The 13392-nt window shown below is 52.1% G+C and overlaps 1 protein-coding gene across 3 annotated transcripts in view; it reads left to right on the top strand.

Moving 5' to 3' along the window:
* Window positions 1–13392, top strand: part of SK (small conductance calcium-activated potassium channel) — a 146854-nt gene that overhangs the window by 29864 nt on the left and 103598 nt on the right. For all 3 annotated transcript variants that reach the window (XM_025301155.1, XM_025301156.1, XM_025301157.1), the window contains one exon: window positions 10680–11223. In XM_025301155.1, the coding sequence (XP_025156940.1) occupies window positions 10680–11223 (544 nt within the window). The remainder of the gene's footprint in view (window positions 1–10679; window positions 11224–13392) is intronic.

Here is a 13392-nt window from a genome sequence, read left to right as displayed (position 1 = left end):
TTTCCCGAACGCGAAACGTTGATATTTATCGCGGTCGTGTAAAAAACATTTCCCACCTCGGCCCTCTTTTTTTCCTCTTCCTCTCTCTCTCTCTCTCTCTCTCTCTCTCTCTCTCTCCCTCCCTCCCCCTCTCCAGAGCTTGAAATGTGAGGTTTGAAATGTGAATTTGAACCGCTTTGCGGCTCGGATTACGCCAATTCGTTTCACGTTCCACGCGTTTCTTCTCGCAGGCCGGGCGTAACCTTCGCGATTTGTCGCCGCACGTGTATAATGCCCGCTACGCGCGTGCGGAAGAGCGAAGAAACGCTTCGCCCATCGCGCGGCCGGACCGGATCATTCGCGGCACAAAGCCTGAATTTATCGCGTTCCCGGGGGGACGTTCCGGCATGACGCGGCGCGGCGCGGCGCGGAACTCGCGCGGAACCGAGTTCCCGTAATTCCCGGGAGCGGGGCTGCATACAAAAGCATACGGCATCGCGGCATTCATAACTCCGCTCTGTCACCGCGGCCCCACTGTTCGTCTGTGTCAAGATCTCGCAGGGGTCGCTGGAGGTTTCTACTTTTTCGCGCCCGGAGAGGAGCACTCTCAGCTCGTCCTCCATCCTTTCCCCACTTCATTCCCTCTCGACCAGCTTCTCCTTACTACCGGCCCCCCCCCCCCGCGCACTTGATCCACCCTACCTCGCGCTGTACTTTCGCCCTCGCGCCGAGTACGCGCCGAGTAACAAGACGAGATACGCGGCTGAATCTCGAGCTGGCCGCTTGAAAAATAAGGCCGGCCTGTGCCGATAAGCCTGCGTCTCTCCTGCGTCTCTCCTGCGCTCAATATCGAGTATTGATATACGAGTAGTACCATCGCGGCCTGCCCAGCGGACGTATCGGGACGTCGCGAGAGTTTTTCGGACTGCAAGCGGTGCGTGTCGTCTAATTAGCGAGCGAATTGGCTGCGACGTCGGCCGACAAAACACGCGGATGTGAGACCCGGATTTTGGATTCGGTTCTGCCTCGAGGGGACTGGATCGCGGAAGATCGAGACGTGCGGCGGTTGGGTGTTGACAAAATCGGTATGTGAACGTCTCTCTGCTCATTCGTGCGCATGGCAAGTGCGGGATTTCGGAAGAATCTGATTCATCCGTTGCGAGGGAACGTGCGGCTCAAGCTCGAGAATTTGCAGCTCAAGCGTGTAAGAGACAGAAATAAGAAGAAGCTTGAACATGCGCACACCTCCGAGTGTCGTAGAAATTGGATCTGCTCTCCACTGTCCTATCGAACGGGGTTCATCGCCGTTCTAAAAGTGCCCCGCAGAAAGCCTCGTAATTCCATTGCGCCCTTTCTAACGAGAAGAACCCCTGCTTATCGAGCGAAAAGTGCATCCTTGCGATGCCATGCTCCGCGTAAAGCGATACTTTCTCTGGAACCCTCCTGGAAACTTGTAACAAGATGTTACAAGACGTTCGTGTAATTAAGATAACGGGTAGTCCTCAAACGAGACTACCCGTGCAGCTACGACTACGTCAATTTAATTCGCGGGTCTCGGAGAAGAAATTTGTAACCGTCCTATTTTCCGAAACGATGTTAGCGACAGAGCAGCGGCTCAGACGCGTCCCGCGTGTTCTTTCGACTCAGCTTTCCCAGACGCGAGGTTTTCGGCTTTATCGCAGCCGCGTGCGAAACACTTTTCATGTCGCCCGCCGCCTCTCTTCTTTCTGTCGTTTCCTTTGGACTTTGAAATGTGAAATCCCAAGCAATGCATATTACGGCATAAAATAAAAGATATGACGGAAAAGCGGATTTTCCGTTGCAATTAACAACGAGACTCGCAACGTTTCTCTCTTCGCGCGGGAGCGGGCGGAGAAATTCCCCGATAAAAATACAATCGCGTTATTATGCATGCGATACATCGCGGGATAATTTTATTGGAAGCACGAGGAGCGAGACAAGTGTCGGCGGTCGCAATGGATTCCGAAGTTTCGTTTGTCGAGAGTTTAAGCGCCGGATGAGCGCGAGAACCTGCGCGAGATCGTAATCACGCGCGACGGCATATGAATAAAGCAAACGCGTGCTAATGAGCGTCGACGGGAATACGTAGGCGAGAGATTTTCGACGGCGGACCTATGAATAACGATGACTGGTCGATTTGTCGTTTGACAGATTTAAAGACGCCGCAGCTGCGATATGTTCTCCGCGCTACTTTGACACACTTTGACAGGCTAACCCTGTCGCGCCGTGAGACCTCGCCGCGTTCTTTTGAAAAACGGCCACTACGACGAATGTGTGCGACAGCAGCCAAACCCATAATAAACGTCAAACGGCGCGGTAAACAATGGTCAGTCGCTGTAATCGGCGTTAGAACGGCGTTTCTTTGAAGCCTCTCGATCGTCGAAGTCGCGCCTAGAGACGCTTCGGAGCGTCCGAATATACGAATCGGTTTGGCAAAAGATGTTTCCATCTGTTTCTCGCGGCCACTTCCGGCCGGGGGATTTTAATAGCCGAAGCGTGACATGTTCAACGAGTTGCCAAACTCTTGAGAGTGTGGCGCAACACGTTTCTAAATCCTATTAACTCTGGAACTTAAGCAACTCCGACGCCGGGGGAGTCCGACTCCCGAGATTGTCGCGACGACTCGTGAAATTTTTATCGCGTCGAAACTTCGCCCCATCCCCCGTGCCAAGTCCGGCGCAGCGGCAGTTTCTTAACTAATCTGAATGCACGATTGAGACTCGTCAGGATCTGCATCATGCTAATTGCGAGGATGCGCAGCCGGGCTCCTCAATCCCTCGTTGCTCGGCGACAGCGCGGAATACCAATCAGGAGAGTCGCACGCGATGTAACTGTCGATTTTTCGGACTCGAAGTCGCGGGATTTAAAGGCCTGTAAAGCGGCGCATCGACGCCGACGAAGGAACGTTCGTATGAGGAAATCGGCCGTTTCCTTCCTCTCTCTCTCTCTCTCTCTCTCTCTCTCTCTCTCTCTCTCTCTCTGACTCTGTCTTGCCTTTCGCTCACAGGGGGTAGGCGTTATATTTGAAATTTACTATGACTCGAGACACGTAGCAAAGTGCACATAACTGGAAACGGCTGCGGTAAAGGGCGCGTAAAACGGCGCGGTTGGCCGTCAATTGTCTGTCGTAACTCGCTCGAAACGCGTGCGCGCGCTGCTGTTTACGTTGTGTTACTTGGCGGGGCCCGAAGAGATGGAGTCGGTTTAGGAACGCAACTCCCCCCGGCCGCTCTCTGTGACTGACACTTTAATTCCTAGTTAATTTCGCGGAGAGAAATCGATGGCGGACGACGGCTCCCGGATAGTTTAAGACCGGGCTAATTTATTACGAGCGTTCGTTGCATAACGTCGCGTGACACGATGGCGGCCGCCGGTGTGTGTGTGTGTGTGTGTGTGTCCGCGATCCATAAAAGGGAGACGCGAAATACCCACACAGTTTTTCCGCGCGACGCGCGATACGAGTGACGGATGGCTCACGACGCGCGGGATGGTTTTTGCGCGCGGGCGCATTTGCCGCGCAAGACGGAATGCTACTTGCTAATAATTGAATTTGCTTTTTTTTTTTCCTCTCGGTCCGACCGTAGAAAATGTCCCCGACGTCGGCGGCTTTTGGCTCGGCGACGGCAAAAAGCCCGATTTCACGGCGCTGCGGCCTTTTTCGAGTCGAGTCCGCCGCGCCGGCACACACAGATGGCAGGTCGCAAGAACTTCGCCCGGCGAATTCTTGAAATCGAATTCAAAAGCCCATTAATCTCCTCAGCACGCGAACGTCGATTATTAACGGCATAATGGCCCCGACGTAACGTGCAACTAGGTTATTAGAGTTTTCCAGCCGCACGCACTATCAATCTGTTACACATCGACTTTTTCAAGAAACGGGACATCCGTCATGGTGACAGCTTCGCGTTGATGTCTAAAAGCAGATGTATACGTTTCGAAACAATCAGTAACTTCAGCATGCTGAACGCTGAGGCCGTCTTTTATGCCGACTGACTCGTCGACTGCTACGGTCGACAGCCGCTCCCCTTTCCTTTATCTTGTTATTCGTCAGGCATTTTATATCTCGAAGTAACCTACTCGCTCTCCTGCCAATAAGCAAGCAGCTTTTATAAATATCAATGTGTATAATAATTCCTTTCCGTCGGAAGACGCGGCACGTAAAAATACCTCGCTCACGTGTTCCCGCGAATATAATCACCCTCGGTATAATCACCCTGCGGGGATAATTCTGCGTGACTAGTAGAGCTAGACGCAGCAAAAGGGTTGCGATACATATATTAGGTGTGCGAATGAATAATCCAAACTTTTTTAAACGGAAATTAAGTTTCAAACAATCAAATTTCCCCGCTCTCTCACGGTTATGTAGCGTTGACATGTTATTAATAAAATATAATAGCTATTATTAAAGAAGCTATTACATTTCATGGCAGAAGGCTCAACACAACATCCAAAATTATTCAGTTCGGTACAGTCAAAAGTAGCAACGGCACTGCCGGAATTCTTTACGAATTCCAACAAGGAGAAAACGCTGCAAAAGCATATGAATTGATTTGTTCGTTTCTTCTTCGATGAAGGTGTTGCACGATGTGTGTGTATCTTGGCTTAGATGATTTAAAAGTGGCAGATTTCAATCTGAATGATCAAAGAACGTCCTGGAGGCCCTCGGAAGTGCGGGGGAACAATGACTTGAAGCAACTGCTCGCTGAGAGTTCAGCACAAACGCAAAAAGAGCTTGCAGAGAGTTGGTAGTAACGCAACAAACTATTTCCAAACGCCTGCACGAGATGGAGGAGATTCAGAAAGAAGGAAAATCGGTTCTGCATGAACTCACTGAAGACCAACAAAACTCAACGAGTGGCAGCGTGTCTTTCTCTTCTCAATAAGCAGCATAGTAAGTTTCTCCTGTGAAAAATGGTTACGGGCGATGAGAAGTGGATATTCTCTGACAATCCGAAACGCAGAAAGTCATGAGTAAATCCCGGCGAACCATCAACATCGGTCGCAAAGCCAAAACACTTCGGAGGGAAGATTCTGCTCTGCGTTTGGTGCGATACGAATACGGCGTGATTTATTACGAGCTATTAAAATCGAATGAAGCAATTACTGCGAACCGCTATCAACATCAATTAATCCGTTTGAGTCGAGAATTGGAAAACGCCCGTATAATGGCAGAGGAGAACGTTCTGCGAAATTGTTGCATAACGCTAAACCACACGTTGCTTCTACGACAAAAGACATCATAATGGCTGAGCAGACGTCTCTCGCGGCACGCATTCGTATTCGACGTATCCGATGCAACATGCCTTGTCCGATACACACTTCAAATCACTTCCGGATGAGATCCGAAAATGACTCAACTACCTTATCGCATCCAAAGACACATTTCTCCGACATGGAATTTCCCAACTGCCTGAAGAAGATGGCTTAAAGTTCTAGAAAACAACGGCGAATGCTTTGACTAGACAAATTTACTTTCTTCCAAAATAAACCTTGAATTTAGCTGAAAAATCTGATGATTATTCATTCGTACGTCAAATATTTTGGTAGCTCCAATCGAGGATCACATTATCTCGGAATACGAATCCAAGGTTGAACGTGAGATACGGCCTTGTGTGTTGGCCAGCATAAATCACAAGACGTGAGTTCGGCTCACAAGCGAGCTCTCGTAGCTCGCAGCTCGCAGCTCGCAGCTCACAGCTCATCGTTTACCGCTTTGCCATTCCGCACGCGACCTGAGGATCCGCGTTTCCACGATGGTATCGTGACGAGCGCACGGCGACGGCAGCCGCCGACGTTGCCGTGGACGTTGCCTTCTTCCGTTCGGCGCTATCTGCGCGACAGCGGCGGCGACGACGACGACGACTAAAAGGTTTGTCCCGATTAGATAACGAAGCGTGCATCGAACGCGCGCGCCGCCAGGTGTGCTCGGTTAGGGGGAACTGCGTCGTTGAAATTGATGCGCGGTGCCTGACTCTGATCGAATCGCCTCCATGTCGGCGCTCCGGGTCGGCCAAGTTGCTCTTTGTGAGCTCGCGAAAATAGACGGTCGCAAGAGAGAGAGAGAGAGAGAGAGAGAGAGAACGGGGAAAATGAGGCACAAATTTTCGACGACGTTCTTGCGTGCACGAGGGCGCGCGCACGCGTGTGCGTGTGCGTGTGCGTGAACGCAAGATCATTATGGGTTGTATTATAGGTGGAGCGTTGAAAGTTGAATATGGGGGGGACTCGGGAGGAAGTCAATCCCTCACGACTGACGCGCGCTGGATTATTCAAAGTGGAAAAGGTCGATCGGGGTCGCAGACGGCCTTCGTCGAACTCAGGTTGACTGATGCCGAACCGGCGATATATCGATTTCCCGAGTATACGATTAGCGGCAGAAGCCACGCAACGCGGGCAGGGTCTCAGCGTGCACCTCTCTGGGTGCGTCCTCTGTTTTGTCCGAGAGAAAGGCGGAAGTTGAGTTTCGCGGTACCGCGAATCCGGAAATCGAGCTACGTTCTGGCCGCCATTGTGCAAAATTAATCTCCGTCCTACTCGATCCCCTCCGTCTCGCTCGATCCTCGGATTTCCGCGTTTCGTCGTTGGCGCTCGCTCAGTCGTCTTAGACACATTTCCGTAGAGTAAACGTGCCTGCAAGACGCGACCGGGGGATGAAAAGGTTAAACTCGAGCGGCAAATTCTACCTCGTTAACAGCCGAGCGACCATCGACTGCCGGCGTATAAATTGCAAACTGCACACTCTCCTCGCTCTCTAATTACGAGCCCGGCACGGCTCTAACGAGCTCGCGAGCGACATCGTGATCGCTTCCATAAAGTCGCCCGACTTTATCCCGCGGGGAATAAAAATACCGAGCGCGTGTTCGCGTGCTGCTATCATCCGTCCGTCCATCCGTCTATATATTTATCCATCCACCCATCTACTCACCCGGCGTCTCTCATTTTCACTGACACGAAAATCACGAGGGAAAAAGAGCGCGCACGCTCTCTCCCCCCTTTTTCATACAAACGCGCGGACATTTTATTTAAACTCTAACGTCCCCTTTCCCCTCCCCCCACCTCGCAGCTGCGAATGGACACGCGCCAGCGTGAGCCAGCGTGATGCATTCGCACGTTATCTACGATAACGTAGCGTCCTTTCGCATCGTCCTGAGACCTTTTAGTGTAATGAAGGGGGCGAACCACGTGGGAATTTCGGCGCGGGACCGCCGGAATGGTGGTGTTAATAAGAATTACGGCCGCCGCTCGGGTAAATTATCGTTTAATTAATACGCCAATTTATACGCGACGCTTTCTCGGCCGGGGTCCGCTGCTCCGCCTTTTTTCAGCTCCGCTGAATCTTGCGATACGACGCGATGACGAGAATCACGCCATAGCGCCATGTTCCTTCGACGTATTTTTCCTCCCCTCCCGTCCCCCTCGCCTGCGGGGCAATCATCCTTTCAAAGTTGCCGATCTGTATCCTCGTTTCCCCGGCGTTTTGTGTTTCATGTTGGATGTACGCACAGTTCGTCGCGTAGGAGGTATCGCTCGCTCGCATATTCTCCGCCGGGCGACATTTTATTTCGTTTTATTTTCAATAACGTTCTCGCGCGCGCGCGCGCGCAAAAATGGGGAAAGCGCATCGGAGAAAAATTCTGTCTGCGCGCGCGCGCGCGCGCGCGTGGCGCGACCGATATTCACCTCTCACCTTTTCCACGGACGGCAGCTCGACGAGCTCGCTTGTATTTCGACGGCGAAAAATTACTGCGCGAGTCCCAAAGAGCGGGGATAAGGACTCTCGGGGATGCGAAGTAACGAGCGAGGGAGCTCCGAAGGAGCTCGGCAGGCGAGAGAGAGAGAGAGAGAGAGAGGGAGCGAGGGCGAGAGGAAAAGACCGTTGAAAAATTGAACGCCCGAGGAAAGGCGCATAAGTTTGCGTACGAAATGCGTACGCTTTTTGCGCCGTATTTTATAGATAGAAGCGCGATCCGACGACGGGGAGTTTTCTTGCGCAAAAGTGATCGTGCCGCTTCCGGAAGATTATTTGAGGGACGATGACGTCCTCCTCCTCGCCTCCTCCTCGCGAGCAAAACGCAATCAATCGTCCGATCTCATCGCGCGTTCGTCTCGAAACGTCGAAATCACGACCGACGTACGTAAAACAGCCACCGCTCCATTTTGCACTTTATTTTTTACGCTTGTTTTCGTCAACGCTCCTCGTAAACACACAACGGAGGGGGGAAATGTCCCCCGGCGACCCACACATTTGAAAAAATAACCTGCTGCGTCCTCTCGCGCTCCCTGCAATGCTGTGCTGCTCTTTTTATATTTAATCAACTTCCAATTATCCCGGCTGATTTTCCGCTAAACCGGGGGGAAGGGCTGCCGAGACCCCCGCGAGACCCGATAATACGTTAAGTGAGTCGGAAAAGGGACATCGCTCACACTTATCGCTCGCTTATCATCGCGAATCTCGTGAAGCGGCCGGGACTTGCAGGAGCGTTGCCGGGGCCTGATAAAAGTGGCCGCCCTTTTAAGGTCATTCTACAATACGTCGTAGTAAGTTGTAAGCCGTAAGAACTGACCGATTATAACTGACCGATTATTTTTGTAATAATCGACTATGATTCGTCAATTCTTACGGCTTACAACTTACTACGACGTATTGTAGAATGACCTTAACGACGACTCCGAAGCGTCGTCTGCAATGGCAGTAAGCAGTAAGAAGCGTAAGCGGTAAGAAATAAACCAATCACAGTCGATTATGACAAAAATAATCAACTGTGCTTGGTCTATTTCTTACCGTTCACGTTTCCTTCTTATCGCTTGCTGCCATTGTAGACGACGCTTTAACGTCGCAGTTGTAATTTCGCTTGTAGTCTCGTTTGTTTCGTACACTTTGTAGCCAACTAATTGCGCTAATGTGGTTTCTACGCGACGGTTTCGTGCCCCGTCGCAAGATCGCTCTGATAACGTGGCAGCACTTTGTGAGAAGCAGCCTGAGAGGCGTATTGTACGCTTTCCGCGTGCGTCAAGACGAAATTTCGGCGATACGGACGAGTCAGCCGCGGGATTAACGATTCACCCGAATTAGCATGTAGTCAAGAGCAACGTCGAGTCAACAGGAAAGCAAAGCGAGGCTAATGCACAAAAGGCATCCCGGATGCCGTTGAAATTTATCGTCAACCGTGAGACCAGCCTTAGGCGAGTCAGGCTCGAGCCTGCCTCGCGCGATTCCACTCGCTCGACCCACGCTCGTCACTCGCCGATGAAGATTGCGCGCAAAGTCATCGATTTTTCGCACATCCGGACCCGACATGAAATTCTCACCGAAGCGCGCGCGTTTCATCCGATATTAATTGTGTATCGACATTATTTGTCTCTCGTCCTTAATTCAGTTTGCCGGCCTCGGCGAGGCGACCGTCGTAAATAACCCCGGTGTCGTTTACTGCCCGCACCTCGCGCTCCGCCGCGAACGGCGTTCTAAATGGATCACCCTCTATGTATTAACGTATGTACGTGACGAGACTCGTCAACGGCCTAACCGGCCGACGATGCTAGCTTGGTAAATCTTGCGGCGGGCCGCCGCCGCCGCCGCCGCCGCCGCCGCATCCAGCGCCGGAAATCTCGAAAGGCCACAAACCAGGCCGGACACCACCGCGGTCGATACTCTCGAAGCACTTTCCGAAGGTGACGGCCGAAATTCACCGCTAGCTGCTGCTCGCCGACAGCTCGGAAACCGATATTCACGTGCCTCTCTCTCTCTCTCTCTCTCACTCTCTCTCTCTCACTCTCTCTCTCTCACTCTGGAACTCGCGCTCCGCCATTGATACGGATGATGTATGGCGTTGTTGAATCGTCCGGATACCAGCTTGTTCTCCGCCGTCTCCTGAACTTGTTAATTCCGCAGTTCGCAAGAAAGACAGGACCTGTATGCCGGAGACGTGCGCCGCGGGCGGGGGTGTGAGCCAGGTGGACCGTGTGAATAAATAATGGCCAAGACCAACTTTAGATACACGCGACTTCATCCTTACGGAGCGATTCGTGTAAAATGTAGACGCTGCTCCACCGCTGCTCCCGAACTCTTCGTGTCCCGAGTAAACTGCTAGAGCTAACCGGGACATTCCCGTCTGAATAATGTTCGATAATTCTACGATACTTTTTGGATTTCTTCCTTCTCCTCCTGGCAGATTTTGCTCAGCTCCTCGGTAGCGGTTTCGGCGGTTTCCTCAAAAGCTTCCATGGTGAGTTTGGAAATCTTCCCTCGGACGAGGAGCAATATACGACAAACCAGAGGCTCTGCTTTAAAGCGTCGCTTGAAGGTTCGCTGTTCCCGAGATTGGAGAGTCGCGAAAAGTGCAGGGATCACACGAAAGTATCCGTAGCGATCCGTAGAAATATCGGACTCGAGATTCGAGGCGAAGCCTCAAAGCGTCCCGAATGATAGTTTAAGGCCCTCGCGAATTAAAACAACAAGTGAGTCTGAGCGTCGGGAATAAAATACTCCAAATACCAAGCTGTGCTATTTATTCGCGTTTGCCCGAGGTCTTGGCAGCGAGCGTAAATTTCTAAATTCGTCTCCATCGATCCACCTGTACGTGACCATCCGTGCACATCTCACCATCGTCTGACCGGAGGATCCGAATTTCCGGTTTGGCGAGGGCCCCTGCCTCTAACTAGTTCGCCAACACCTGTTCCAGAGGATGACGACGTGACACGGCGGACTACAAGCCGGCTCGAGATGAACACGAACGGCAACGCGGTTGGTCAAGAAGGTGGCGCCGGTACCGATTACGGTAATGAAGAGACGGCGGCCCTGTTGGGCAGGCAACCGCCGCCGCCGGTCGTGGTGGCCGCGGCGTCTCAGGGCAAGCCGGTGCTCACGCGGCAGGATCGGGCGACCTTCCTGGTCGCCTCGCCGCAATTGTCCGTGTCCGGACTCGGCGGCTCCGAGGAGAGCGGCACTAACGAAGACCCAGCGACCAGATCAGTACCGGACATTGAGCTTCACTGTCGGCTGGACGGCGAGCCACAGGTCCCGCAACTTCCACAGCAGCAGCAACAGCAGCAGCAGCAGCAGCAGCAGCAGCAACAGCCGCAGCACCAGCAGTCGCAAGTGCAGCCATCGTCGCAGCTACAGGCGCACCGCTCGTCTAGGCAGTCGCATCAGTATAGATGCAGATGCGACCGAAGGGACTCCCTCGCACCCACCTCGGCTCTTCATTTGGCCCGCAGCGTCTCCAGGTAGGTAGTAGTTAGGGCAGAGTAGAATCGAGCGAAACGGAATTGCTTATGTATTCCAAATGGAGGATTCCTCCGCTGGAGTACTCAACTGACTGTCGAGTCCGTGATTTCTTCCTCCAAGTAAATGACGTGATGTTGTTACGTTCCTCGTCGATCCATGGAGCGGCAGCTTTCCGTCATTGCGCCGACGTTGGACGTGGAACGATTATTGTCCACACGGACGTATACAGGGATGCTTGATGGGCGCTTTATCCTTCCCATTCTGTCGAAATGGCGTAGACGCGTCGTGTGCGCGCAGAGCTGAACATTTTTCGCGATTCTTCGATATCGCGATGACGTTTATTTTTCACGAGTCGGCTGCTGCGCTGTGTGTGATTTCCGTGTTTGCTGATACACACACGTGCGCGTCCGATCCAGCGTAGCTATTTGTCCGGTCGAGGAGTGCAAAGTACGACCACTCCTCATAATTGTATACGTGTCGAGATTAATAAAAGGGTAAGTTGACGAGTACGAGGCGCAAGAGCGAACGTGTGTATTGTCGGGAACGCCAGAATGTCATGCCATCAGCAGCTAATTACACCCTCCGGGCGACTACCGAATCCGCCATTATTATTAACCTCCACGTTCGCATTACGATACGTAGCGGGCGAAAGAAAGTAGGACTCTCGTGCTGCACACTCTGTCGCGATGTACGATAACGCTGATCCACGAAGGCTCAGCACGCGTCGAAAGAAGGAAACGACAGTCTCGTGTAGCTCTTTAAGCCTGCGCGTAAAGTTTTGACTCGTATAATTGGCAAAGTTTAGCCACTCTGCGAACATTAGTCGGCCGTGCTGCCGTAAACTTGCGTTTGAATGTAACAGAATTGGAGCGAACGCTTCTAGACACAGCGCGTTCGATAGGAGCCGCGCGCGCACAGCAGGTGGCGCTGTACGCCGCGAGCTTTTATTTCCGATACGGTTTATGATTTCGTCCTTTTGTCCGCGTTGTCCGATATTGTTTATACAACCTCGCTACGCACCGCTATCGTTAGTTAATGCTCTGGGTCGCGTCCCAAGGGACTCTCGCGCAATATTCGTCGAATGTGTGCGCGGGGATGTATTTATATGCAATATTTATTCTTAATTAAATGAACGACCCTTTGCATGTATTCGCGACGTAGGAGAAATCAGCTCGCGTCGGTGCGCGCCCGCGGATTGCCCGCTTTTGCACTTTGGGGGAACTTTGTCGGTAACACAAATAACGGCTTGCACTTTGTGACCTCTCGCTCTCGAAGATCGCTACCAGAGCGTTGATTCGAAAGCAACGTCTCGCGCAGCAATTCAACGGTAGGATCGACGCAGGCGACGGGTCGCCTGAATCGAAGAATTCCTCTGGAACCTCCGGAGCGTGAATTTTTACTCGGACCGCGGAGGGAGGAGGAATCTATTCTCAAGATTGCTACGGATCGGCCATTTTTATCTAAGTACGCCCGGCAATTCGTTGGGATCGCCGTTCTCCCGGAAATGCGTCGCACTCGGAAAAATATGAGGCCTGTGTTTCCTTAGACGAGGACCCTCCAGGCGGAAGAAGCTTTTCTCTTCGCCGCGATCCGGGGAATTTCACGCGCTTGCCACCGCCGCGAGTTTTCCAGGACGATCTCGTTCACCGGGTCAGAAGTTCAGCCGTGGAATTTTACGTCCTGTAACTCCTCGGGTCTTCCGGCGGCTGCAAAATATACACCGGGGATTCCCAGAGATAGAGAAACGACGTATAAAAAATGGCAACGGCGGAAATTCCCTACGCGAATATAGTGAAACTGATCTCGCTCGAATCTTTTCATTTTGCGGGACCTTTTCCGCGATCATATTCTAACCGGTTGTTGGCCGTTAGCGGGCCAGTTGGATTGATCGGGTGTGTTAGAGTTTTTGCGCTTTCCCCGATTCCGTTTCAATTTATGCGCGCAAAATCACACAAACCCATATCGCGAAATGAAAACACGGTGATATCGCGAGCCCGTCGTGCGTAAAACCGCGGTTAAAACGAAAAGTTCGAGCGCGGCACCGTATCGCATTATCTGAACAGTTACCATGGCGAGCGTATCTTTGATATATTTGCGACGTAAGAGAAGTGCATCGAACCTCAAAGAGGAGAAGATTCATTGTTATCCCAAGAAGCCGTACAGAAACA

The sequence above is a fragment of the Harpegnathos saltator genome, unplaced genomic scaffold (assembly GCF_003227715.2).
Source record: "Harpegnathos saltator strain DR-91 unplaced genomic scaffold, Hsal_v8.6 scaffold403, whole genome shotgun sequence".
Lineage (NCBI taxonomy): Eukaryota > Metazoa > Arthropoda > Insecta > Hymenoptera > Formicidae > Harpegnathos > Harpegnathos saltator.
This window is presented reverse-complemented; position numbering and strand designations above follow the sequence as displayed.